This window comes from Somniosus microcephalus, chromosome 22, assembly GCF_052327205.1.
Source record: "Somniosus microcephalus isolate GS21.2 chromosome 22, FLI_Smic_1.0, whole genome shotgun sequence".
Taxonomy (NCBI): Eukaryota; Metazoa; Chordata; class Chondrichthyes; order Squaliformes; family Somniosidae; genus Somniosus; species Somniosus microcephalus.
This window is the reverse complement of record NC_141008.1, coordinates 7001843-7029375: the sequence shown is the minus strand read 5'-3', so window position 1 is coordinate 7029375 and position 27533 is coordinate 7001843. Positions and strand designations below refer to the sequence as shown.

The 27533-nt window shown below is 49.3% G+C and overlaps 1 protein-coding gene across 4 annotated transcripts in view; it reads left to right on the top strand.

Moving 5' to 3' along the window:
• sh2b2 (SH2B adaptor protein 2) overlaps positions 1–27533 on the top strand; it is a 249364-nt gene that overhangs the window by 170262 nt on the left and 51569 nt on the right. For 3 of the 4 annotated variants that reach the window (XR_015073195.1, XM_085964142.1, XM_085964143.1), the window contains 2 exons: positions 3326–3432; positions 12211–12378. Coding sequence is in view for 3 of the 4 variants with exons in the window: in XM_085964142.1 (XP_085820268.1) it covers positions 3326–3432; positions 12211–12378 (275 nt within the window). In the remaining variant the exon portion in view is untranslated. The remainder of the gene's footprint in view (positions 1–3325; positions 3433–12210; positions 12379–27533) is intronic. The other variant, XM_085964144.1, reaches the window with a different exon arrangement.

Sequence of the window (27533 nt, the reverse complement as noted above, 5' to 3'; positions counted from 1 at the left end):
AAAAGGGGCAGCCAGTCACACACACAAATGAGCCAGTCACACAGCGTTGTTTACGTAACCATGGAGACAGCTGAATGAATCTTCACAACATTTGTACTTACTTTGGTTGAAGACATGGGCCCAGAAATTCGGGTCGGGGGCTTCCCGCGGGTGTACGCCCCCGACCTGCACTTACCTTGCGCGCCGGCCGTTGAGCTGTGGGCTCCCGTGGAATTCCGATCCTGGGCCTCCTCCAACTGCCGGCGCGCAGTGCTTGCGTATCCCAGGGGCGCAGTTAGTTCGATGCGTCCCCTGGGATCACGTGGGCCATGGGCAGCCAATCGGAGCAGGGAATGCTCCATTTAAACGTCTTGACAGGAAGAGCTGTCAAGACTTATAAATACTGCGGCCCCAAAATAGCAGTAAACCTTCAAATACATTTTTTTTAAATCACATTTTTTAAATAAACTACAAATTACATTAAATAACTATTTTAAACAATAATTTAAATTTTTGAAAAAAATAATTTTATATTCTAACGGGACTAAAAATAAACTTACCTTGCTTTAAAGTATTTAAAAATAATAAACCTGTGGAAAAAAGTTTTAATTTTAATTAATTCACCACTTACCTTGTAAAAAGCAGGCCTTATGCCTGCTTTTTAAATGTGTAAATCCTGCAGGCTTACCCTCCCGGGAAAACCTGCAAAAAAAAACTAAGTTCGATGCGCACGCGCAGCCTCTCCCGCGCACACATTTGACTTCTGAACCCCTTCGTTCAGAGGAACGGAAGTGCCAGTTTCCCGCGCGTGCGCAGTGCATGCAGGAAACCGGCACTTCCATTGGGCTTACGGGTGAGTACCCCGTGCGTACTCACCCATGGAGACCCGAATTTCTGGGCCATGATCTCCAGTGGCAGTGACTAGTGGGGTACCGCAAGGATCGGTCCTAAGACCCCAGCTGTTCACAATATATATTAATGATCTGGACGAGGGAATTGGATGTAATATCGCCAAATTTGCAGACGACACAAAGCTGGGTGGGAGGGTAAGCTGTGAGGAGGATGTCGTGAAACTCCAGTATGATTTGGACAGGTTGGGTGATTGGGCAGGAACATGGCAAATGCACTATAATGTGGATAAATGCGAGGTTATCCACTTTGGTGGCAAAAACAGGAAGGCAGATTATTATTTGAATGGCAATAGATTGGGAGAAGGGGAAGTGCAAAGAGACTGGTGTTATTGTGCACCAGTCGCTGAAGGTAAGCATGCAGGTGCAGCAGGCGGTTAAGAAGGCAAATGGTATGTTGGCCTTCGTAGAAAGAGGGTTCGAGTACAGGAACAAGGATGTCTTGCTACAGTTGTACAGGGCCTTGGTGAGACCGCACCTTGAGTATTGTGTGCAGTTTTGGTCACCTTACCTGAGGAAGGACGTTCTTGCCATGGAAGGAGTGCAGCGAAGATTCACCAGGCTGATACCTGGGATGGCAGGAATGATGTATGAGGAGAGATTGTGTCAATTGGGCTTATACTCACTGGAGCTTAGAAGATTGAGAGGGGATCTCATCGAAACCTATAAAATTCTGTCAGGTCTGGACAGACTAGATGCAGGAAAGATGTTTCGGATGGCCAGGGAGTCCAGAACCAGGGGCCATAGTCTAAGGATAAGGGGTAAGCCATTTAGGACTGAAATGAGGAGGAATTTCTTCACCCAGAGAGTGGTGAACCTGTGGAATTCTCTGCCACAGAGGGCGGTGGAGGCCAGTTCATTAAATATATTCAAGAAAGAGTTGGATATATTTCTTGAGGCTAAAGGGATCAAGGGATATGGGGAGAAGGCAGGGACAGGGTACTGAACTTGGATGATCAGCCATGATCTCATTGAATGGCGGAGCAGGCTCGAAGGGCCGAATGGCCTACTCCTGTTCCTATCTTCTATGTTTCTATGATTATCTGGTTTTTAAACTCCTTTGGTATTTTGACAGAATTTTAAAAAACGCATCAAACTGAAACGAAACAAAAAAGTTTCAGAGCATCTAATTTAGCACAGAGTTAACAAAGACTTGGGGTGTAGAAATCATCAGTAAATTCTGGACTTTTTATCCAGACCTCAAAACCTTACTCAAATGATGGTACAGTCCATTCAGGATTTCCCTCTTTCAAGTTAAGGCTTTTTCTGCTGCGCTTGTTTTTATGATCCCTCACAAATAAATGACAAATAAACTAGTTCAGCTTGGACACGTCACACAAACCCCAATGTGGCAGCTCTCTGTATAACACTAAGTTCCAGTTACTCTTCAGATTTATTCAATAATTTACTGATATTGCAGCAATTTAGTGTCACATTGACCCCAGGATGCTGCACAATGACCTTATCAGATACACATACCCATCACCATCTTACATCATACGGTGTATGTTAGACATACACAATTACCTGCCCTCACACAGTCTTTATCTACTTACAGACTTTACCATGAATGCCCATGAGGCAGTGGGGTGCACTTTGCTCACCCAGCCTTGACCTGGAAGTGGTCTATTGCTCACTTCCTTGCATGCGTTCAGTCCAAAAGATTCCTCCCATCTCAGCATCTGAATGTCACACAAACATGTCATCTCACCTAATATGGGCCTCGGCTTCAATGTGGCTATTGCTGCATCTCATCTCAACAATTAGGAGTAGAACAGGAGGAGGACTCACCTGAGACCACTCGCCTCATGTATAGAAGAGGCCCCTCAAATCATTGGGAGAGAGGCCATAAAGAATGCCAGAGATGAAGAAAAAGAAGGGAAGCCATCAGGTCAGGATTTGGTTCCTTCCCTTCCTTCTCTTCCCATTCACTAACTGCTGGCAATTAGCCCAAGTGTTCGTAGGGCTTGACCAAGGAGTTCAGAGGTAGGTGCTTGGGGCCAAGTTGGAGATCACTCCAAGACCCTCTCCCTCCATTCGGGGTCTTCGCACCACAATCTCGGGGACTCCCACCAGGCTTCCCCTCAAGGGTCCTGGAGACTGGCAGCAAGAGCAGCAAATGGGAGGGATGTGGGCCGAAAACCTGGGCCTCCCCTCCCCACCAGCACTTGCACACGGCGGACCAGTGGCAGTAATGGTGGGGGAGGAAAATCAAGGTGGGGCAGGGAGTGAGTGCTGCCCGATCTTCCCGGCTGTTTCCTCGCTATCTCGCCCAAATCTAGGCCTATGTCTTCCAGCTTATTGACGCTTACCATTGTTTTTTTTTAAAGAATTCATGTTAAGCCTTAAACCAAACAGCCACTCCTGCATGCAAAGGCCGAGTTTATATAAATCCGAATTTCCTGTCCTGCCTGAGTTTTGCCTCCATTCCTTTGCAGAGATAGTGAAGAGGACTTGGAGCTGAATTCCTGCCCACATGCAGTGAGCATGCCCAGTAGGGAATTACCCGAAGTTCCTCCTTGCAGCTGTGACTTGCTCTCAGATGGTGAGTACCTGTGGCCCCTCTTCATGTCCTCCAGTGAAACTGCCTCTACTTCCTGTTGACAGGAAGTATTTCTGCCTGAATGGATTCAGAGAGCTCCGTGGATTGAGATCGGTTAACAGTCCACGGTTGGGATGTGAGGATTAGGAATGTAAAACATGTGGAGCTGGAATTCCAATTTGCCTCCTAGACCTAAAGCCTGGCGCGGTGGATTGTCCGCCTGTTATAGAAACCGCCCAACTTTCATGCCCATTGCTTGCTATCCTCAACGCCAGCTTTACACCCCACTGGCAACTTGAAAATCAACCCCAGGACGACAGAATCTGAAGAGATAATTAAATTGGACTGATCACGATCATGGGCAGTTTGTGTTTGGAAACTAAATCTAATGTCTGCTCAGACCCAGAGCCTTTTATGGTTGCAAACCTCAGGGACGGTCCAAGGTCTAGTATGCTGGACACGACCAAGATGAATGTGTTCAGGAGACAGAAGGAGAGAAAGCTGGGTGTGTGCACAGAGGCAGTTACATGCTTGTATGTCCTTCAACACATGTTCATGTAAAATGTCGTTCTGTTTGACAGACAAGAAGTTTACATTCCCCATCATGGTTCCTGGTGTTTGGAGTGGCCTTCAGTAGGATTACCGAGTCTCTTGTGACAGTTCACTGCATTGCCTGGTGGTGATGTGCCTCCGCTGTGATAGTGGGAGGGGTGTTGCAGTGTAATAAGTACGTGTCTATATCCCCTGAGAATAAGAATGTAGGTCTGATCTTCCTCTGGCCTGTTCCCAAATAACACCAAAAAATGGGCTAATCCTTTGCTCCCCTTTTCCTGCCCCCAAACTTCCTCCATGGCCTTTCCCGAGTCCGCACCTGCCTGTGCCTGAAGAGGGCGCCACAGTGTAACTTACACATCAAACATTATCAAAGGGCTCTACAGTCCAACTTTCTGCAACAGAATGGGTGCAGCTCAGAAGCGTCGGATATACTGCACAGAAACAGGCCATTCGGCCCAACCAGTCCATGCCGGTGTTTATGCTCCACTCGAGCCTCCTCCCGTTTTTCCTCATCTAAACCTATCAGTGTAACCCTTCTCCCTCATACGCTTATCTAGCCTCCCCTTAAATGTGTCTATACTATTCGCTTCAACCACTCCCTGTGGGTGACTGGGCAGAAGCATGGCAGATGCAATATAACGTGGATAAATGTGAGGTTATCCACTTTGGTGGCAAAAACAGGAAGGCAGATTATTATTTGAATGGCAATAGATTGGGAGAAGGGGAAGTGCAACGAGACCTGGGTGTCCTTGTGCACCAGTCGCTGAAGGTAAGCATGCAGGTGCAGCAGGCGGTTAAGAAGGCAAATGGTATGTTGGCCTTCGTAGCGAGAGGGTTTGAGTACAGGAACAAGGATGTCTTGCTGCAGTTGTACAGGGCCTTGGTGAGACCACACCTTGAGTATTGTGTGCAGTTTTGGTCGCCTTATCTGAGGAAGGACGTTCTTGCCATGGAGGGAGTGCAGCGAAGATTCACCAGGCTGATACCTGGGATGGCAGGAATGACATATGAGGAGAGATTGGGTCGATTGGGCTTATACTCACTGGAGTTTAGAAGATTGAGAGGGGATCTCATCGAAACCTATAAAATTCTGTCAGGCCTGGACAGACTAGATGCAGGAAGGATGTTTCTGATGGCGGGGGAGTCCAGAACCAGGGGTCATAGTCTAAGGATAAGGGGTAAGACATTTAGGACTGAAATGAGGAGGAATTTCTTCACCCAGAGAGTGGTGAACCTGTGGAATTCTCTGCCACAGAGGGTGGTGGAGGCCAGTTCATTAAATATATTCAAGAAAGAGTTGGATATATTTCTTGAGGCTAAAGGGATCAAGGGATATGGGGAGAAGGCAGGGACAGGGTACTGAATTTGGATGATCAGCCATGATCTCATTGAATGACGGAGCAGGCTCGAGGGGCCGAATGGCCTACTCCTGCTCCTATCTTCTATGTTTCTATGTAGCGAGTTCCACATTCTCACCACTCTCTGGGTAAAGAAGTTTCTTCTGAATTCCCGATTGGATTTCTTATATTGACGACCTCTAGTTTTGTTCTTCCCCACAAATGGAAACACTCTCACTGTAAAATGAGATTACATTATTTTAAAAAGAAGAATTAAAATACTTTATTAAGTCTAAAAAGTCTACTCTATCAAAAAGTTTAATAATTTTAAAGAGCTCCATTAAGTCACCCCTCAACCTTCCAGCCTGTTCATCCTTTCCTGATATGTGTACCCTTGAAGTTCTGGTATCATCCTTGTAAATCTTCTCTGCACCCTCTCCAGTGCCTCTGTATCCTTTTTATAATATGGTGACCAGAACTGTAAGCAGTGCTCCTGTGTGGTCTAACCGAGGTTCGATACAGGTTTAGCATAACTTCCCTACTTTTCAATTCTATCCCTCTAGAAATAAACCCTGGTGCTTGATTTGCTTTTTTATGGCCTTGTTAACCTGTGTCGCAACTTTCAGTGATTTGTGTGTTTGTACTCCGAGATCCCTTTGCTCCTCTATTCCATTTAGATTCGTATTTTTCAAGTAATATGTGACCTCCTTATTTTTCTTACCAAAATGTAAGATCGCACATTTATCAGTGTTGAATTTCATTTGCCAATTATAGGCCCATTCTTCAAGTTTATTAATGTCCTCCTGTAATTTGTTTCAGTCCTCCTCAGAATTTACTATCCCCCCAATTTTAGAAAGTTAGTCTGTGGTGTTTTTGATTCCGAGAGGGGGAGGGGATCGAGAGGGGGAGGGGACCGAGAGGGAGGGGGGGATCGAGAGGGGGAGGGGATCGAGAGGGGGAGGGGACCGAGAGGGGGAGGGGATCGAGAGGGGGAGGGGACCCAGAGGGAGGGGGGGATCGAGAGGGGGAGGGGATCGAGAGGGGGAGGGGACCGAGAAGGGGAGGGGATCGAGAGGGGGGAGGGGAATCGAGAGGGAGGAGGGGACCCAGAGGGGGAGGGGATCGAGAGGGGGAGGGGATCGAGAGGGAGAGGGGATCGAGAGGGGGAGGAGAGCGAGAGGGAGGAGGGGATCGAGAGGGGGAGGGGACCGAGCGGGGGAGGGGATCGAGAGGGGGAGGGGATCGAGAGGGGGAGGGGATCGAGAGGGAGAGGGGATCGAGAGGGGGAGGAGAGCGAGAGGGAGGAGGGGATCGAGAGGGGGAGGGGACCCAGCGGGGGAGGGGATCGAGAGGGGGAGGGGATCGAGAGGGGGAGGGGATCGAGAGGGGTAGGGGATCGAGAGGGGGAGGAGAGCGAGAGGGGGGAGGGGATCGAGAGGGGGAGGGGACCGAGAGGAGGAGGGGATCGAGAGGGGGGAGGGGATCGAGAGGGGGAGGGGATCGAGAGGGGGAGGGGATCGAGAGGGGGAGGGGACCCAGAGGGAGGGGGGGATCGAGAGGGGGAGGGGATCGAGAGGGGGAGGAGAGCGAGAGGGGGGAGGGGATCGAGAGGGAGAGGGCACCGAGAGGAGGAGGGGATCGAGAGGAGGAGGGGATCGAGAGGGGGAGGGGATCGAGAGGGCGAGGGGACCGAGAGGGGGAGGGGAATCGAGAGGGAGGAGGGGACCCAGAGGGGGAGGGGATCGAGAGGGGGAGGGGATCGACAGGGGGAGGGGATCGAGAGGGAGAGGGGATCGAGAGGGGGAGGAGAGCGAGAGGGAGGAGGGGATCGAGAGGGGGAGGGGACCGAGCGGGGGAGGGGATCGAGAGGGGGAGGGGATCGAGAGGGGGAGGGGATCGAGAGGGGGAGGGGATCGAGAGGGGGAGGAGAGCGAGAGGGGGGAGGGGATCGAGGGGGGGAGGGGACCGAGAGGAGGAGGGGATCGAGAGGGGGGAGGGGATCGAGAGGGGGAGGGGATCGAGAGGGGGAGGGGATCGAGAGGAGGAGGGGATCGAGAGGGGGAGGGGATCGAGAGGGGGAGGAGACCGAGAGGGGGAGGGAATCGAGAGGGGGAGGGGACCCAGAGTGGGCCAATAGCGGCCTGTCATATTAATACGCAGCCAGGATGAGTGCTTCTGCTCATCCTTGGCTCCACATGGAGGCAAGTATAAAGGTGCAGCTGCCGGTTTCTTCACCGCCCCTTTAAGGGCCGCTGGTTGAGCTGCTCTAAAGCCTGGAAATCTAGTCAGTGCTTGCGCTGAGCAAGCTCCGATTGGTCCTAACGAATTTAGCAAACGGATCCCGGAACGGATCCAGGACTCCCATTGAATATCGAAATGAAGACTGCACACATTTCAGGCAGTGTCAAAGCTGCCTAAAAAAGGCCCTGATGGATTTTGCAGTGGCCTATAGGGACAGGCTGGTGTAGGCGAGGAAAGGCTTGCTGCAGAATACTGCTATTCCTTTCCAGTTAGTGATGGAGCCTATGTTCATATTGTGCCACATGACTTGAGCACATAAAGCTAGGCTGACACTCCCAGTGCAGTGCTGAGGGAGCGCTGCACTGTCGGAGGGGCAGTACTGAGGGAGCGTTGCACTGTCGGAGGGGCAGTACTGAGTGAGTGCTGCATTGTCGGAGGGGCAGTACTGAAGGAGTGGCGCACTATTGTAGGGTCAGTCCTGAGGGAGCGCTGCACTGTCAGAGGGTCAGTACTGAGGGAGTGCTGCGGTGTCGGAGGGTCAGTACTGAAGGAGTGCTGCACTGTCGGAGGGTCAGTACTGAGGGAGTGCTGCACTGTCGGGGGTACCGTCTTTCAGATGAGACGTTAAACCGAGGCCCCATCTGCTCTCTCAGGTGGATGTAAAAGATCCCATGGCCACTATTTGAAGAAGAGCTGGGGAGTTCTCCCAGTTCCTGGCCAATATTTATTCCTCAAACAATATCACTAAAAAACAGATTATCTGGTCATTATCTCATTGCTGGTTGTGGGAGCTTGCTGTGCGCAAATAGGCTGCCGCATTTCCTACATTACAACAGTAACCACACTTCAATATGTACTTAATTGGCTGTAAAGCGCTTTGGGACATCCGGTGGTAGTGAAAGGTGCTATAGAAATGCAAGTCTTTCTTCTCTTTAAGAAGCTGCCCAGATAATAATCCTGCCCCATTACTTGCAAAAATAATCCTTCCGGCTCTCTTGTAGGGCTCCAGCTGTGCTTGTCCCTTTAATGGTGTTGATCCCTTTAAGACCCAGGTTGTGCATAGACCTCCACTTGCCTTCATGACCGCAGCCAAACGTCCTCTCGCATCAAGGGCACCCATGTGGTGTCTCATTGTGTAATTGAGGCTCAGAGCACCTTCAGCTGCTCGGCCGCTGGTCCCAGACAGCACAGAGATGATCAGCCCTTGTATCTGCATTTCCTGCTGGGGTACAGCCGATCTCTGATGGCACAGAGCATGTGCAGGTGATGTTCTCTGGTGGTCTCTCGAGGCCTTGGCTACTGGATACATACATACATAGAAGATAGGAGCAGGAGTAGGCTATTCGGCCCCTCGAGCCTGTTCCGCTATTCAATGAGATCATGGCTGATCATCCAAATTCAGTACCCTGTCCCTGCCTTCTCCCCATATCCCTTGATCCCTTTAGCCTTAAGAAATATATCTAACTCCTTCTTGAATATATTTAATGAATTGGCCTCAACTGCCTTCTGTGGTAGAGAATTCCACAGGTTCACCACTCTCTGGGTGAAGAAATTCCTCCTCATCTCAGTGCTAAATGGCTTACCACTTATCCTTAGACTGTGACCCCTGGTTCTGGACTCCCCCGCCATCGGGAACATCCTTCCTGCATCTAGTCTGTCTAGTCCTGTTAGAATTTTATAAGTTTCAATGAGATCCCCTCTCATTCTTCTGAACTCTAGCGAATATAAGCCCAATCGACCCAATCTCTCCTCATACATCATTCCTGCCATCCCAGGTATCAGTCTGGTGAATCTTCGCTGCACTCCCTCCATGGCAAGAACATCCTTCCTCAGATAAGGCGACCAAAACTGCACACAATACTCAAGATGTGGCCTCGCCAAGGCCCTGTACAACTGTAAGACATCCTTGTTCCTGTACTCAAACCCTCTCACTACGAAGGCCAGCATACCATTTGCCTTCTTAACCGCCTGCTGCACCTGCATGCTTACCTTCAGCGACTGGTGCACAAGGACACCCAGGTCTCGTTGCACTTCCCCTTCTCCCAATCTATTGCCATTCAGATAATAATCTGCCTTCCTGTTTTTGACACCAAAGTGGATAACCTCGCATTTATCCACGTTATATTGCATCTGCCATGCTTTTGCCCAATCACCCAACCTGTCCAAATCATCCTGGAGTTTCTCGGCATCCTCCTTACAGCACACATGCCCACCCAACTTTGTGTCATCTGCAAACTTGGAGATATTACATCTAGTTCCCTCGTCTAGATCATTCATATATATTGTGAATAGCTGGGGTCCTAGGACCGATCCCTGCGGTACCCCACTAGTCACTGCCTGCCACTCGGAAAAAGACCCGTTTATTCCAACTCTTTGCTTCCTGTCTGCCAGCCAGTTCTCTATCCAAGTCAGTACCTTGCCCCCAATCCCATGTGCTTTAACTTTGCACGCTAATCTCTTATGTGGGACCTTATCGAAAGCCTTCTGAAAGTCCAAATACACCACATCCTGGATTGGTCCCTGGAGTTGCGGCTATCTGCGGTTTCAGGCTTACAGCTGGACATTCACTCCTGCACGAGAAACCCCACTTCCGTTCCAATTGGGCGCCGTGGCTCCTGGTAATTGTAGAGAAGTCAGGGCTGAGCTTGATGCTCACTAGTCCTACGGTTCAGTCTTATATAAGCCCCTGTGTACACATTACACAGACCAGCTACCAGTCATATTATAACCTGTCGTGTACGTTTTATATCTATATTTAAAAATATCCGTGTAGTTAATGGTGATATTTTTTCTCACCAACTCTATTATCCTCCTGAACTTGTGCAAGGAAGACAGATGCAAATGACCAGCAGCTCAGATACAATTGTAAATCACTCTGTTTGTTCCCTCCATGCCTCCGTTGGTAAAGGCAGTGTGGAGTTGAGCTATACTGACCTGAAGGTCCAAGGTTCACTTCCCGATCTGTGCTGAGATAGTTAACCTCAATTCGGTTGGCAGTAGGGAAACTACATTTGTCCTCAGCACCTCTGGAGAAGAGAAAGTCATCCAGGGTTCCCACTCCTGATCACTATCAGTGTTTCCCTCCAGAAAGTGTGTGCGAGCCTGCCCGCGCATCGGATGAGGACAAGATCAAGCTGAAAGGTGATGCCGCCCATGGTCAGATAGCTGCCAACACTCATTTGATAGGTAGACTTACACATGAAGGATGGGAACGAAGACAATGCAACTCTAGACCTAGAGCCAATACCTCAGAAGAAGAGTGGGGCATAGTGTAAAGATAGCTGAGTAAACCACCACTTAGTCCCAGAGACTTTCATCAAGTATTCCCTTCAGCCAAATCTGGCCACCATCTAGAAATCAGTGTTGGATTGAGATGCTACAATCTGGGCCTTCAGGTCTGGGTCTATGGGATGTGGCTTTGTAAATCTCTAGCCCGAATACAGTGGATGTCTCCATCACCAGGCTAAAGCCCTTCATCGATTTCTTACACCCATTCTTGAACCGTAGTCATACAATAAATATCTTTCGATTCGTGAATTCCCAGACTGATGGGATGAAGTGTCTGCTGGCTGTAATGGTTCTATATGAATTCACACAGTTTCAAGCCCATCCCCAGTGGGCAGGGTCCATGGCATTATTCAGGCACAGAATGGGAAGTAGCTGAAGCGCTCTTGCAGAGAGCCAGCACGGGCTCGACGGGCTGAATGGCCTTCTTCTGTGCGGTAACCATTCGATGATTCTGGCGATGGTTGGAGTACAGTAAACGGAGCTTTGTTCTACATCTAACTGTGCTACACATGAAATAAAAACAGAAATTGCTGGAAACAGTCAGCAGGTCAGGCAACATCTGTGGAGAGAGAAACAGAGTTAACACTTCAGGTCACTGACCTTTCGTCAGAACTGGAAGAAGTTAGAGATGTAACAAGTTTTAAACAGGGACTGGCTTAAATGCTGCTTAAAAGCAATTCACCTGTTGAGTATTTCCAGCATTTTCTATTTTTATTTCAGATTTCCATCATCCGCAGTATTTTGCTTTGTACCACCCTGACCCGGGAGAGCTTGATGCTCACACTGAATGTGTGCCGTACCCCGGCACCAACACCCCTCGACTTCATGACTACAGTATTCAAGAACAGTAACATGAATGAATTCTGATGGTCCTACCAGCTATTTGTAGGAACATAGGGATATTCAGAACAGGAGAAGACCGTTCAGCCCCTTGAGTCTGCTCCGCCATTCAATCAGATCCTGGCTGATCTGTACCCAGCTCCCTTTACCTGCCTTTGCTCGATACCCTTACCTACTAAAAATCTCGGTCTTGTCTTGAAAGCTCCAATTGACCCACAGCATCCGCAACCTTTTGGGAGAGAGAGTTCAGATTTCTGCCTCTCTTTGTGTGAAACGGTGTTTCCTGATTTCCTCCCTGAATGTCCCAGCTCTAATTTTAAGATTGTGCCCCCTTGTTCTGGATTCTCCCACCAGAGGAAATAATTTCTCCGTATCTACCCGATCGTATGTAGATTCCAAGTTGAGGGTGAATAGTAAATCCTAGGGATCAGTTTAAAGTATGTGAGAAGCATGTCTCAAGGTTGACAATGTACTGGGACACATCCAACGCACTAACTTCATGTCATCTTCACTGCCTCAGGTGTTGCCCAAGTCCCAGATAAGATGTTTGCTAATCCTGATTCTGCTGTCACTGTCTCGCACGCCAGACCGAAGGAACTCCAGGTGCTGGAGCCTCCCGCACATGTTCCTCTGGAAAACTTCCTGCAGACTCTGCATTCGGAAACCCCAAGCACCACATCTTCTGCAGGTAATACATGACGCCCAAGCCATACACCTTCACTGCTGCCGGGAAACCATTGAATGATTGGTGACACTTATTACACCTAGAATGGCTAAGTTAATTTGGGGGATTCTGGAACTCTCGCTGAAAGTGGTGGCAAGCTAAAAGCTCGAAGAACCTCTGGGAAAGAGGGATCATAATATGATAACATTTCACATTGGGGGAGAAATTCGGTTGTTAGCACCACCGATTAATGCCTAAAGAGGCCGAGAAGTGGGGCGCTAGCCAATTTCCGGGCGGGCGCAAGGCTGCCCCATATTGAGCATGTATTTAGCGCCGGCGCTAAATCTTAGCGCCCGCTCATGGGCGCAGGCTGATTATGATGTCATTTGAGTGTGCAATGCCTTTTGGGCGCCCCGGACTGGAAATTCAGTGGCGCCCCCCTCCGTAGCGTCTGGCGCTAATAGTGACAGCTTACCTGGGCCTTACCAAGTCGCTCTCGGGCTGGAGGAGCGTTATTTAAAGGGGACTGGTGTGGTTTAAAAGCGGCAGCCATTTTTGGAGCACAACTTCCTCGAGAGCTACAAAGAGTTGCTGAGCTGCACACTGAGAGCCATTTGACCACTGAGCCAGCGCAGGCAGACGATCTTCAGCCTTCTGACCATCACCTTGCTGTTGGTGAGCCTTGACAACGGGGAACCTTCCTGTGGGCACTTATTATGGGGGCTGCATTGGAGGGGAACGTCCTGCTGCTGAATCATCTGGAAAGGGCACTGAGACGCTGGGAGAGGGGGGCGGGCATGGCCAGACGGAGGAGGGCCAACAGACGTCGCCACAGCAGACCTTACACTGGCAGGGTTTTCCGACAGCAGTTTTCCTACATGAACATGCCAGAGGAGCAGTGTGTCAGAAGGCTGCGATTTAGAAAGGAGGTGGTGACTGAGCTGTGCCAGCTGCTTCAGCCAGATCTGCAGCCACAGATAAGGTGCAGGACATCTCTGTCGGTGGCTGAGAAGATGCCTGCTGGCCTGAACTTCTACGCGAGCGGCTCTTCTCAGGCTGCGTGTCAGAGGCTGATCAGAAGTAGCTTCTAGGCCCCTCTCACGGAATGCTTGCTGCCATTCCAAGAACAGGAATGGAACCGGTCTGATACCCCCAAGCCTGTGAAGGGCAAGATGCATGTAAATAGCAGGCATGGCCACTGTAAATGAAGAAAATGTTTCATTACACAAAATGTAGTTCCTTCAAACATGAGAAAGCTATGACAACAGAAAGCAAAACTAATACACTGACACATAACCGCCTCTCACACCTGGGAGACTGTCCAAAACATAAATCACATTCCGACCATCTTCCTTGGCCTTGATTCCACTGCGCCAACCAAAGCATCCAATGCCCCATCAGTGAGGCGTTCCGCCCTCTGCCTCACCCTTTCCATGTCTTGCTAGGCTGGTGCGCCACAGGTAGACTCCCACCACTTTGAAGGCCTACAAGGCAGTGAGTATGTCTGGTGATGCCAATTGACCTGCCCCTTTAAGAGCTGGCCGGCGCCAGTGTGTCTCAGGGAAAGTGATTATTGACAGCACCCTCACTGCGTCCCGCCGCCGCGAAATTGGGTTGCGCCGCCGGGTTAGCACCTTAAGAGTAGCGTGCAAGCGCCTGATTTAGCGCCGCAATCACCTTTAGGGGTGCTGCAACCCAATATCGCGCTAGGTGGCACTAAATTGCACTAAACTTTGCGCATCGCCAGGACTAGCGCCCCAAACGCGGCTATACCGAATTTCTAGGCCATTGAGTTTGAGAGTGAAATATTTAAGTTGGAAAAGAGTCTTAAACTTAAATAAAGCCAATTACATAGGTATTTGGGGCAAGATAGCTAAGGTAGTTTGGGAAATTAGGTTAAAAAGTACGACAGTAGATAAGCAATGGCAAACATTTAAAGGAATATTCTAAAATTCTCAACGAATATACATTCCATTGAGAAACAAAAACTCCACAGGAAAAGTGACCCATCTGTGGCTAACTAAAGAAGTTAAGGATAGCATTAGATTAAAAGAAGAGGCTTCTAATGTTAAAGAATAGTAGTAAGCCTAAGGATTGGGAGAGCTTTGGGAACCAGCAAAGGATGACCAAAAAATTGATAAAAAGAGAGAAAATAGAATGAGTAAACTAGCAAGAAATATAAAACCAGATTGTCAGAGCTTCTACATGTATGTAAAAAGGAAGAGAGTAGCAAAAGGAAGCGTTGGTCCCTTAGAGGCTGAGACAGGTGAAATTATAATGGGGAATAAGGAAATGGCAGAGACTTTAAACAAATATTTTGTATCTGTCTTCACAGTAGAAGACACAAAAAACATACTAAAAATGGTGGAGAACCAAGGATCTAATAAGAGTGAGGATCTTAAAGTAATTAATATCAGTAGAGAAAAAGTACTGAGAAACTAATGGGACTAAAAGCCAACAAATCCCCCTGGACCTGATGGCCTACATCCTAGGGTTCTAAACGAGGTGGCTGCAGAGATAGTGGGTGCATTGGTTGTGATCTTCCAAAATTCCCTAGTTTCTCTAACGGTCCCAGCAGATTGGAAGGTAGCAAATGTAACCCCGCTATTCAAGAAAGGAGGAAGAGAGAAATCAGAACTACAGCCCAGTTAACCTGATATCAGTCATGGGGAAAATGCTGGAATCCATTGTTAAGGAAGTGGTAACGGAGCACTTAGAAAATCATACAATAATTAGACAGTCAACATGGTTTATGAAAGGGAAATTGTGTTTTGCAAATTTATTAGAGTTTTTTGGGATGTAACTAGTAGGGTAGATAAAGGGGAACCAATGGATGTAGTATGTTTGGATTTTCCAAAAGTCATTCGATAAGGTGCCACATAAAAAGTTGTTACGCAAGTTAAGGGCTCATGGGGTTTGGGGGTAATATATTAACATGGCTAGAGGATTGGTTAATGGACAGAAAACAGAGAATAGGGATAAACGGGTCTTTTTCAGGTTGGCAGGCTGTAACTAGTGGGGTGCCGCAAGGATCAGCGTCGGGGCCTCAGCTATTCACAATCTATATTAATGACCTAGATGAAGGGACCGAGTGTAATGTATCCAAGTTTGCTGACGATACAAAGCTAGGTGGGACAGTAAGCTGTGAGGAGAACACAGAGTCTGCAAAGGGCTATAGATAGACTGAGTGAGTGGGCAGTAAGGTGGCAGATGGAGTATAATGTAGGGAAATGTGAGGTTATTCACTTTGGTAGGAAGAATAGAAAAACAGAATATTTTTTGAATGATAAGAAACTATTAAATGTTGGTGTTCAGAGAGATTTGGGTGACCTCGTACAGGAAACAGTTAGCATGCAGGTACAGCAAGCAATAAGGAAGGCAAATGGCATGTTGGCCTTTATTGTAAGGGGGTTGGAGTATAAGAGTAAGGAAGTCTTGCTCCAATTGTACAGGGCCTTGGTGAGACCACACCTGGAGTACTGAACAGTCTGGTCTCCTTATCGAAGGAAGGATATACTTGCCTTGGAGGCGGTGCAACAAAGGTTCACTAGATTGATTCCTGGGATGAGAGGGCTGTCCTATGATGAGAGATTGTGTAGAATGGGCCGATACTCTCTGGAGTTTAGAAGAATGAGAGGTGATCTCATTGAAACATACAAGATTCTGAAGGGGATTGACAGGGTCGATGCTGAGAGGTTGTTTCCCCTGGCTGGAGTGTCTAGAACCAGGGGTCACAGTCTCAGGATAAGGGGTCGGCCATTTAAGACTGAGATGAGGAGGAATTTCTTCACTCAGGGGATGTGAATCTTTGGAATTCTCTGCCCCAGAGGGCTGTGGATGCTGAGTCGTTGAGTACGTTCAAGGCTGAGATAGATATATTTTTGGACTCTAGGGGAATCAATGGATATGGGGATTGGTTGGACTTGAGGTTGAAAATCAGCCATGATCTTATTGAATGGCGGAGCAGACTTGAGGGGCCGTATGGCTGACTCCTGCTCCGAATTCTTATGTACTTATGTTCTTAGCCCGCCTTTACTTGCGCTAAAGGTGGGCTGAACTGATGTTGCAGTTCAAGAGCCCATTTTGGCCACTTTAGTGCCTAACGTACAGCAAAAATCGCCTGTCCCCAGTCTGCTCTGCATTGAGCAGTTTGTATGAAACGTGGTCCCCCTTAAAATGACCATAATTTTGGTGAGACAGAGACACAGGGGGAGAAATTGGTCTAGTGTTGGAAACCAGCGTGAATTGGGCACTGTGCCACAGAGATATCAGATCGAGGTTTGCTAATAATTGGGCCTCGGGCCTCATCTACATTAAAGCGGCACGCTGCGTATGCCAATCAGGAAGTTAGCTGGACGAGGTCTTCGCAAAATCGGCTTGCTTGACATCTGAGCCTCGGTTAGTCCTGGAGGTTGGGAGTGAACAAGCCAGGCTGGTGTGGGGGGCGGGGAGACAAGCCCAGGCTGGCGGGGGGAGGCGGGAGACATAGAAACATAGAAGATAGGAGCAGGAGTAGGCCATTCGGCCCCTCGAGCCTGTTCCACCATTTAATGAGATCATGGCTGATCATCCAAATTCAGTACCCTGTCCCTGCTTTTTCCCCATATCCCTTGATCCCTTTAGCCTTAAGAAATATATCCAACTCCTTCTTGAATATATTTAATGAATTGGCCTCCACTGCCTTCTGTGGTAGAGAATTCCACAGGTTCACCACTCTCTCGGTGAAGAAATTCCTCCTCATCTCTGTCCTAAATGGCCTACCCCTTATCCTTAGACTGTGACCCCTGGTTCTGGACTCCCCGCCATCGGGAACATCCTTCCTGCATCTAGTCTGTCTAGTCCTGTTAGAATTTTATAAGTTTCAATGAGATCCCCTCTCATTCTTCTAAACTCCAGCGAATATAAGCCCAATCAACCCAATCTCTCTTCATACATCATTCCTGCCATCCCAGGTATCAGCCTGGTGAATCTTCGCTGCACTCCCTCCATGGCATGAACATCCTTCCTCAGATAAGGTGACCAAAACTGCACACAATACACAAGATGTGGTCTCACCAAGGCCCTGTATAACTGCAGCAAGACATCCTTGTTCCTGTACTCAAATCCTCTCGCTATGAAGGCCACCATACCATTTGCCTTCTTAACCGCCTGCTGCACCTTCATGCTTACCTTCAGCGACTGGTGCACAAGGACACCCAGGTCTCGTTGCACTTCCCCTTCTCCCAATCTATTGCCATTCAGATAATAATCTGTCTTCCTGTTTTTGCCACCGAAGTGGATAACCTCGCATTTATCCACATTATCATGCATCTGCCATGCATCTGCCCAATCACCCAACCTGTCCAAATCATACTGGAGTTTCTCTGCATCCTCCTCACAGCACACACACCCACCCAGCTTTGTGTCGTCTGCAAACTTGGAGATATTACATCTAGTTCCCTCGTCTAGATCATCAATATATATTGTGAATAGTTGGGGTCCTAGCACCGATCCCTGCGGTACCTCACCAGTCACTGCCTGCCACTCGGAAAAAGACCCGTTTATTCCAACTCTTTGCTTCCTGTCTGCCAACCAGTTCTCTATCCAAGTCAGTACCTTACCCCCAATCCCATGTGCTTTAACTATGCATGCTAATCTCTTAGGCGGGACCTTATCAAAAGCCTTCTGAAAGTTCAAATACACCACATCCACTGGTTCTCCCTTATCTATTCTACCAGTTACATCCTCAAAAAATTCCAGTAGATTAGTCAAGCATGATTTACCTTTTGTAATTCCATGTTGACTTTGTCCAATCCTGTCACTGTTTTCCAAGTGCTCTGCTATTACATCTTTTATAATGGGCTCTAGCATTTTCCCCGTTTTCTCTCTACCACCTTTTTTAAATAGTGGGGTTACATTAGCTACCCTCCAATCCATGGGAACTGTTCCAGAGTCTATATAATTTTGGAAGATGACCAGCAATGCATCTACTATTTCTAGGGCCACTTCCTTAAGTACCCTAGGCTGTAGATTATCAGGCCCTGGTGATTTATTGGCCTTCAATCCCGTCAATTTCCCTAACACCATTTCCTTACAAATACTGATTTCATTCAGTTCCTCCCTCTCATTAGACTCTATGTTCCCCGACATCTCTGGGAGGTTATTTGTGTCCTCCTTTGTGAAGACAGAACCAAAGTATGTATTTTATTGGTTAGCCATTTCTTTGTTCCCCATTATAAATTCCCCTGATTCTGACTGCAAGGGACCTACGCTTGACAAGCCCAGACTGGCGGGGGGAGGGGTGGGAGAGACAAGCCCAGACTGGCAGAGTCAGCATGGTTTTTTGAAAGGGAAATCATGTTTAACAAATTTGCTGGAGTTCTTTGAGGATGTAACAAGCAGGGTGGACAAGGGTGAGCCAGTGGATGTGGTGTATTTGGATTTCCAGAAGGCATTCGATAAGGTGCCACATAAAAGGTTACTGCATAAGATAAGAGCTCACAGGGTTAGGGTAATATATTAGCATGGATAGAGAATTAGCTAACTAACAGAAAGCAGAGAGTCGGGATAAATGGGTCATTTTCCAGTTGGCAAACGGTAACTAGTGGGGTGCCACAGGGATCGGTGCTGGGGCCTCAACTATTTATATGTTTCAATAAGATTGGAATTTAGAAGAATGAGAGGGGATCTTATTGAAACATATAAGATACTGAGGGGGCTCGACAGGGTAGATGCAGAGAGGATGCTTCCCCTCGTGGGTAAATCTAGAACGCGGGGGCACAATTTTGGAATAAAGGGTCGCCCTTTTAGAACTGAGATGAGGAGGAATTTCTTCTCTCAGAGGGTCGTAAATCTGTGGAAAGAATCTGCCCCAGAGAGCTGTGGAGGCTGGGTCATTAAATACATTTAAGGTGGAGATAGACAGATTTTTGCAAGATAAGGGGGTGAAGGGTTATGGGGAGCGGGCGGGGAAGTGGCTTTGAGCCCAAGACCAGCCATGATCTTATTGAATGGCGGAGCAGGCTCGAGGGGCCAAGTGGCCTATTCCTGCTCCTATTTCTTATGTTCTTATGACGGGGGTGGGGTGGGGGTGGGTCTGGTTGCGGCCCACGGTAGTTCTGCTCCTCCTAGCTCAATAGTAATGTTAAGTAGAATCCTTCTCTTTTCTCTGCGACCTCCTGTGATCCGCTGGGTCGCTCGACGTACACCCAGTATAACCAAGCAGGGAATGTGCAGCCCATGCTCCACCTTGTTTATGCTGAATTTGGCAGCGGGGTCCTAGTACAGCATATACAAGGAGCCCAACATCTATGTCAGGTGGAAGCAGTGTTGTGCAAGTTCGTTCAATGATTTAATAATTGTCCACATAACAAGTGCAAACGATTAACTCAGTGTGACCAGGGAAATTTGCAATACTGCTTCAATACTTGGAGTGGGTGGCAGGGGAGGGATGGGTGTACAGATTACAAGGTAGACACCGAGGTGATGGGTTCAGGTGACACACCATGAGAGGGATGTTCAAACAAGTCTGAGCTATTTAAGTGCCAAGTCCTGAAATCATGCCCGGTTACTTGTTTTCTTTCGCTTTCCCCGAGCCCCCATTCCCCAGTGTCTCTCTCTCCCCCCCCGCCGAGCCCCCATTCCCCAGTCTCTCTCTCTCTCCCCCAGCCCCCATTCCCCAGTCTCTCTCTCTCTCTCTCCCCGAGCCCCCATTCCCCAGTCTCTCTCTCTCCCCCAGCCCCCATTCCCCAGTCTCTCTCTCTCCCCCCGAGCCCCCATTCCCCAGTCTCTCTCTCCCCCAGCCCCCATTCCTCAGTCTCTCTCTCTCCCCCCGAGCCCCCATTCCCCAATCTCTCTCCCCCCGAGCCCCCATTCCCCAGTCTCTCTCTCTCTCCCCCAGCCCCCATTCCCCAGTCTCTCTCTCTCCCCCCGAGCCCCCATTCCCCAGTCTCTCTCTCTCTCTCCCCGAGCCCCCATTCCCCAGTCTCTCTCTCTCTCCCCCGAGCCCCCATTCCCCAGTCTCTCTCTCTCTCCCCCCCCAGCCCCCATTCCCCAGTCTCTGTCTCTCTCCCCAACAGCCCCCATTCCCCAGTCTCTCTTTCTCTCTCCCCGAGCCCCCATTCCCCAGTCTCTCCCTCTCTCCCCCATGCCCTGTCTCTCTCTCCCCGAGCCCCCATTCCCCAGTCTCTCCCTCTCTCCCCGAGCCCCCATTCCCCAGTCTCTCCCTCTCTCTCCGAGCCCCCATTCCCCAGTCTCTCTCTCTCTCCCCGAGCACTCATTCCCCAGTCTCTCTCTCTCCCCCAGCCACCATTCCCCAGTCTCTCCCCGAGCCCCCATTCCCCAGTCACTCTGTCTCCCCGAGCCCCCATTCCCCAGTCTCCCTCTCTCCCCGAGCCCCCATTCCCCAGTCTCTCTCTCTCTCCCCCGAACCCCCATTCCCCAGTCTCTCCCTCTCTCCCCGAGCCCCCATTCCCCAGTCTCACTCTCTCTCCGAGCCCCCATGCCCCAGTCTCTCTCTCCCCGAGCCCCCATTCCCCAGTCTCCCTCTCTCTCCGAGCCCCCATGCCCCAATCTCTCTCTCTCCCCGAGCCCCCATTCCCCAGTCTTCCTCTGTCCCCAAGCCCCCATTCCCCAGTCTATCTCTCTCCCCCGAACCCCCATTCCCCAGTCTCTCCCCAAGCCCCCATTCCCCAGTCTCTCTCTCTCTCCCCGAGCCCCCATTCCCCAGTCTCTCCCTCTCCCCCCGAGCCCCCATTCCCCAGTCTCTCTCTCCCCCCGAGCCCCCATTCCCCAGTCTCTCTCTCCCCGAGCCCCCTTTCCCCAGTCTCTCTCTCTCTGTCCCCGAGCCCCCATTCCCCAGTCTCTCTCTCCCCCGAGCCCCCATTCCCCAGTCTCTCTCTCCCCCTGAGCCCCCATTCCCCAGTCTCTCTCTCCCCGAGCCCCCATTCCCCAGTCTCTCTCTCTCCTCGAGCCCCCTTTCCCCAGTCTCTCTCTCTCTCTCCCCGAGCCCCCATTCCCCAGTCTCTCTCTCCCCGAGCCCCCAGAGAGGAGGCCCAGAGCCTCGAGAGAGCAGAGTCTGCAGACCTGCGAGGGAGCACCAGAGGCGGCACATAAAGAGCACCAGAGGCGGCGAGCAGCGAGGCCCAGAGCCCCGAGAGAGCGGAGAGTCGGCGGACCTGTGAGGGAGCACCAGAGGCGGCTTACCAATCCAGGTTCCGGGAGAGAGGTCAAAAGTAATCCAAGTGTGACGTCACCAGGAAGCAGGTAAGTGATTGGTTGGTGAGTATTTCTTTCTCCTTTTCATTACAAGCTTAAATTCTGCAGTTTATATTTTCTTGGGTCTCTGTGGTATAGTGGGGACAGTTGGTAAATAAGCGCCCTAGAGTATATCTTTAACTGGTGGTATTGAATTAATTTAAGGGGTAAGTCATGCCAGGAGAGCCCAGCCCCGTGTTATGCTCCTCTTGCTCTATGTGGGAATTCAGGGACGCTGCCAGTGTCCCTGACGACCACATGTGCCAGAAATGCATCCAGCTGCAGCTACTAACGGGCCGTATTGAGGCGCTGGAATTGCGGATGGATGGGTTGTGGAGCATTCATGATGCTGAGAGGGTCGTGGATTACACGTTTGATGAGTTGGTCACACTGCAGGGTAGGGCTGCACAGGCAGAAGGGAAATGGGTGACCACCAGGCGGAGCACTAGAAGTACAGGGGACCCCTGTGGCCATCCCCCTTCAAACAGGTATACCAATTTGGATACTGTTGAGGGGGATGACTCACCAGGGGAAGGCAGCAGCAGCCAACTTCCTGGCACCAGGGGTGCTTCTGCTGCTCAGGAAGGGAGGAAAAAGCGTGGGAGAGCAATAGTGGTCGGGGATTCTATCGTAAGGGGAACAGATAGGCGATTCTGTGGCCATAGATGTGACTCCAGGATGGTTTGTTACCTCCCTGGTGCCAGTGTCAAGGATGTCACTGAACAGCTGCAGGACATTCTGAAGGGGGAGGGTGAACAGGCAGAGGTCGTGGTTCACATTGGGACCAACGACATAGGTAGGAAGAGGGATGAGGTCCTGCTGCAAGAATTTAGGGAGCTAGGTAGCAGATTAAAGAGTAGGACCTCAAAGGTTGTAATCTCTGGATTACTCCCGGTGCCACATGCTAGTGAGTATAGGAATAGGAGGATAGAGCAGATGAATGCGTGGCTAAAGAGTTGGTGCAGGAGAAAGGGCTTTAGTTTCCTGGATCACTGGGCCTGCTTCTGGGGAAGGTGGGACTTGTACAAATCGGACGGGTTGCACCTGAACCAGAGCGGGACAAATATCCTTGCGGGGAGGTTTGCTAGCACTGTTCGGGGGTGTTTAAACTAAAATGGCAGGGGGTTGGGAACCTGAGCAGGGAGACAGAGGAAAGGAAAACAGGGATAAAAGCAAAAGTTAGGAAGGAGAAAAACAAAAGTGGCAGTCAGAGAAATCAACGGTTTAAATCAAACATGGCCACAGTAAATAATAATTCTAATAGGTCTAAGAGCGTTAGAAAAACAAGCCTGAAGGCTTTGTGTCTTAACGCGAGGAGCATTTGTAATAAGGTGGATGAATTGGCTGCGCAAATAGAGGTAAACGAATATGATTTGGTTGGGATTACGGAAACGTGGCTCAAGGATGGCCAGGAGTGGGAACTCAACTTCCAGGGGTATTCGATATTCAGGAAAGATAGGCAAAAAGGAAAGGGAGGTGGGGTAGCATTACTGGTTAAAGAAGGGATTAATACAATTGTAAGGAAGGATATTAGCTCTGATGATGTGGAATCTGTATGGGTAGAATTGAGAAATACTAAGGGGAAAAAAGCATTAGTGGGAGTGGTATATAGACCTCCAAACAGTAAGGTGCAGGTTGGGGATGGCATTAAAAGGGAAATTAAAGAAGCGTGCAATAAGGGCACAGCAGTCATCATGGGTGACTTTAATCTACATATAGATTGGGCCAACCAAATTAGTAACAATACTGTGGAGGAGGAATTCCTGGAGTGTTTATGGGATGGTTTCCTGGACCAATATTTCGAGGAATCAACCAGAGATCAGGCCATCTTAGACTGGGTATTATGTAATGAGAAAGGATTAATTAGCAATCTTGTTGTACGAGGCCCCTTGGGTCGGAGCGATCATAATATGATCGAATTCTTCATTAAGATGGAGAATGAAGCAGTTGACTCAGAGACAAGGGTCCTCAATTTAAATAAAGGAAACTACGATGGTCTGAGGAGCGAGTTGGGTAGGATTGATTGGGGAATGTCACTCAAAGGGTTGACGGTGGATAGGCAATGGCAAACATTCAAAGACCGAATGGATGAGCTACAGAATTTGTTCATCCCAGTTTGGCATAAAAATAAAACAAAAAAGGTGACTCAACCGTGGCTAACAAGGGAAATTAGGGATAGCATAAGATCCAAGGAGAGGACATATAAATTGGCTAGAAAAAGCAATAATCCTGAGGATTGGGAGCAGTTTAGGAGTCAACAAAGGAGGACAAAGGGATTAATTAAGAAAGGGAAAATAGAATATGAGAGTAAGCTTGCAGAGAACATAAAAACTGACTGTAAAAGCATTTATAGATATGTGAAGAGAAAAAGATTGGTGAAGTCAAGCGTACGTCCCTTACAGTCAGAATCAGGGGAATTTATAATGGGAAACAAGGAAATGGCAGTCCAACTAAATACACACTTTGGTTCTGTCTTCACAAAGGAGGACACAAATAACCTCCCAGAGATGCCGGGGAACATAGGGTCTGATGAAAGGGTGGAACTGAAAGAAATCAGTATTTGTAGGGAAATGGTGTTAGGAAAATTGATGGGACTGAAGGCCGATAAATCCCCAGGGCCTGATGGTCTACATCCCAGGGTACTTAAGGAGGAAGCCCTCGAGATAGTAGATGCATTGCTGGTCATCTTCCAGAACTCGATAGACTCTGGAACGGTACCCATGGATTGGAGGGTAGCTAATGTTACCCCACTATTCAAAAAAGGTGGTAGAGAAAAAGCGGGGAATTATAGACCGGTAAGCCTGACATCGGTAGTGGGGAAAATGCTAGAGTCTATTATAAAAGATGTAATAGCAGAGCACTTGGAAAGCAGTGACAGGATTGGACAAAGTCAACATGGATTTAGAAAAGGTAAATCATGCTTGACTAATCTACTGGAATTTTTTGAGGATGTAACTGGTAAAATAGATAAGGGAGAACGAGTGGATGTGGTATATTTGGACTTTCAGAAGGCTTTCGATAAGGTCCCACATAAGAGATTAGCGTGCAAAATTAAGGCACATGGGATTGGGGGCAAGGTATTGACTTGGATAGAGAACTGGTTGGCGGACAGAAAGCAAAGAGTTGGAATAAACGGGTCGTTTTCCGAGTGGCAGGCAGTGACTAGTCGAGTACCGCAAGGATCGGTCCTAGGACCCCAGCTGTTCACAATATATATTAATGATCTGGACGAGGGAATTGGATGTAATATCTCCAAATTTGCAGACGACAAAGCTGGGTGGGAGGGTAAGCTGTGAGAAGGATGTCGTGAAACTCCAGTATGATTTGGACAGGTTGGGTGATTGGGCAGAAACATGGCAAATGCACTATAATGTGGATAAATGTGAGGTTATCCACTTTGGTGGCAAAAACAGGAAGGCAGATTATTATTTGAATGGCAATAGATTGGGAGACGGGGAAGTGCAGAGAGACCTGGGTGTTATTGTGCACCAGTCGCTGAAGGTAAGCATGCAGGTGCAGCAGGCGGTTAAGAAGGCAAATGGTATGTTGGCCTTCGTAGCGAGAGGGTTTGAGTACACGAACAAGGATGTCTTGCTGCAGTTGTACAGGGTCTTGGTGAGACCGCACCTTGAGTTTTGTGTGCAGTTTTGGTCACCTTACCTGAGGAAGGACGTTCTTGCCATGGAGGGAGTGCAGCGAAGATTCACCAGGCTGATACCTGGGATGGCAGGAATGACGTATGAGGAGAGATTGTGCCGATTGGGCTTATACTCACTGGAGTTTAGAAGATTGAGAGGGGATCTCATCGAAACCTATAAAATTCTGTCAGTTCTGGACAGACTAGATGCAGGAAGGATGTTTCTGATGTCCGGGGAGTCCAGAACCAGGGGTCATAGTCTAAGGATAAGGGGTAAGCCATTTAGGACTGAAATGAGGAGGAATTTCTTCACCCAGAGAGTGGTGAACCTGTGGAATTCTCTGCCACAGGGGGCGGTGGAGGCCAGTTCATTAAATATATTCAAGAAAGAATTGAGTATATTTATTGAGGCTAAAGGGATCAAGGGATATGGGGAGAAGGCAGGGACAGGGTACTGAATTTAGATGATCAGCCATGATCTCATTGAATGGCGGAGCAGGCTCGAAGGGCCGAATGGCCTACTCCTGCTCCTATCTTCTATGTTTCTATGTTTCCCCAGTCTCTCTCTCCCCCGAGCTCCCATTCCCCAGTCTCTCTCTCCCCCCGAGCCCCCATTCCCCAGTCTCTCTCTCTCTCTTTCGCCGAGCCCCCATTCCCCAGTCTCTCTCTCTCTCTCCCCCCCGAGCCCCCATTCCCCAGTCTCTCTCTCTCTGCCCAAGCCCCCATTCCCCAGTCTCTCCCCCCGAGCCCCCATTCCCCAGTCTCTCTCTCTCTCTCTCCCTTTCCCCGAGCCCCCATTCCCCAGTCTCTCTCTCCCCCCCGAGCCCCCATTCCCCAGTCTCTCTCTCTCTGCCCAAGCCCCCATTCCCCAGTCTCTCCCCCCGAGCCCCCATTCCCCAGTCTCTCTCTCCCTGAGCCACCATTCCCCAGTCTCTCTCTCTCCCCGAGCCCACATTCCCCAGTCTCTCCCTCTCTCCCCAGTCTCTCCCTGAGCCCCCATTTCCCAGTCTCTCTCCCCGAGCCCCCATTCCCCAGTCTCTCTCTCCCTGAGCCCCCATTCCCGTCTCCCTCTCTCCCCGAGCCCCATTCCCCAGTCTCTCCCTCTCTCCCCGAGCCCCCATTCCCGTCTCCCTCTCTCCCAGAGCCCCCATTCCCCAGTCTCTCTCCCTCTCCCTGAGCCCCCGGTGGTGTGGAGGTGTAACATGACCAAGTCGGAGGCTTCTCTGCGGCAGCAGACTGTGATGTTGTGGAGGGTGGGGGGGGGGAGGAGCTGCTCTGGCTGGAATTATAAAGCGTGAACCTGTCCCTGGCTGCGAGCAGCAGAGCCTCGGAGATCCGTGCTTCATTCCAGGAGACTCCTGGGCAACCCGGAAGGCTTTGGCAACTCTAGTGTGTGAACGTAGGACAAGGTGACATTAAAGTGAAACTAGTAAAAGGCGAAGGTCTCTTTCTCATACAGAGTATCGCCACACGGAAATGGTCTTCTGGGTAGGGTTGTAGAGGAAACACCCTAGAGCCATTTGAGAAACTATTAGATGCCTTGATGGGGGAAGTGTAGGGTCTTCCGGGGTGGATGAGCTCACCCTGGCCAAGTGGCCATCTGATCCATATTGGAGGTCAAATCTTCTGCAAAGCTCCATAGGCAAGACACAGATTGACTTCAAGCATTGCCTCCTAGTGGCTGAGCTGTGGTACATGGAGTTGGAGGGCAGTGTGGACCTCCGCTGCCTGTGGACATGACGTTCGCAAACAGTTAGCTTTTGTAGAAACTAGGATTACATCGGATATACGGCCAATCGGCCCAACCAGTCCATGCTGGCGTTTATGCTCCACTCGAGCCCCCTCCCATCTTTCCTCATCTAACTCTATCAACATAACCCTCTATTCCCTTCTCCTTCATATGCTTGTCCAGCCTCTCCTTAAATGCATCTATACTGTTCGCCTCAACCACTCCCTGTGGCAGCGAGTTCCACATTCTGTAGTGTCCGTGTGTAGATAAAGACACTGAAGACAGGAGTTGGTTCATAGGTATTTACTAAGCAAGTCTGGGGGGGGTTTCTAAAGGATATACACAATACACAGGCTTATATAGCCCAAGTGGCAATTACCGGCATTACGCACACCTGGGGCTCTTAAAGGCACATACACCACAATTCCTCCCCTTCTAGCTAACTAGTACATCATATTTTAAGTAATTATTAATTACATGTTATATGCAAAATAATATACATTGCTGTATTAATTAATTATAAGTTAGTCTCTCAGGAGGCTTCCTGACTCGGTCCGGATAATGCCTCGGGGGTGTAGT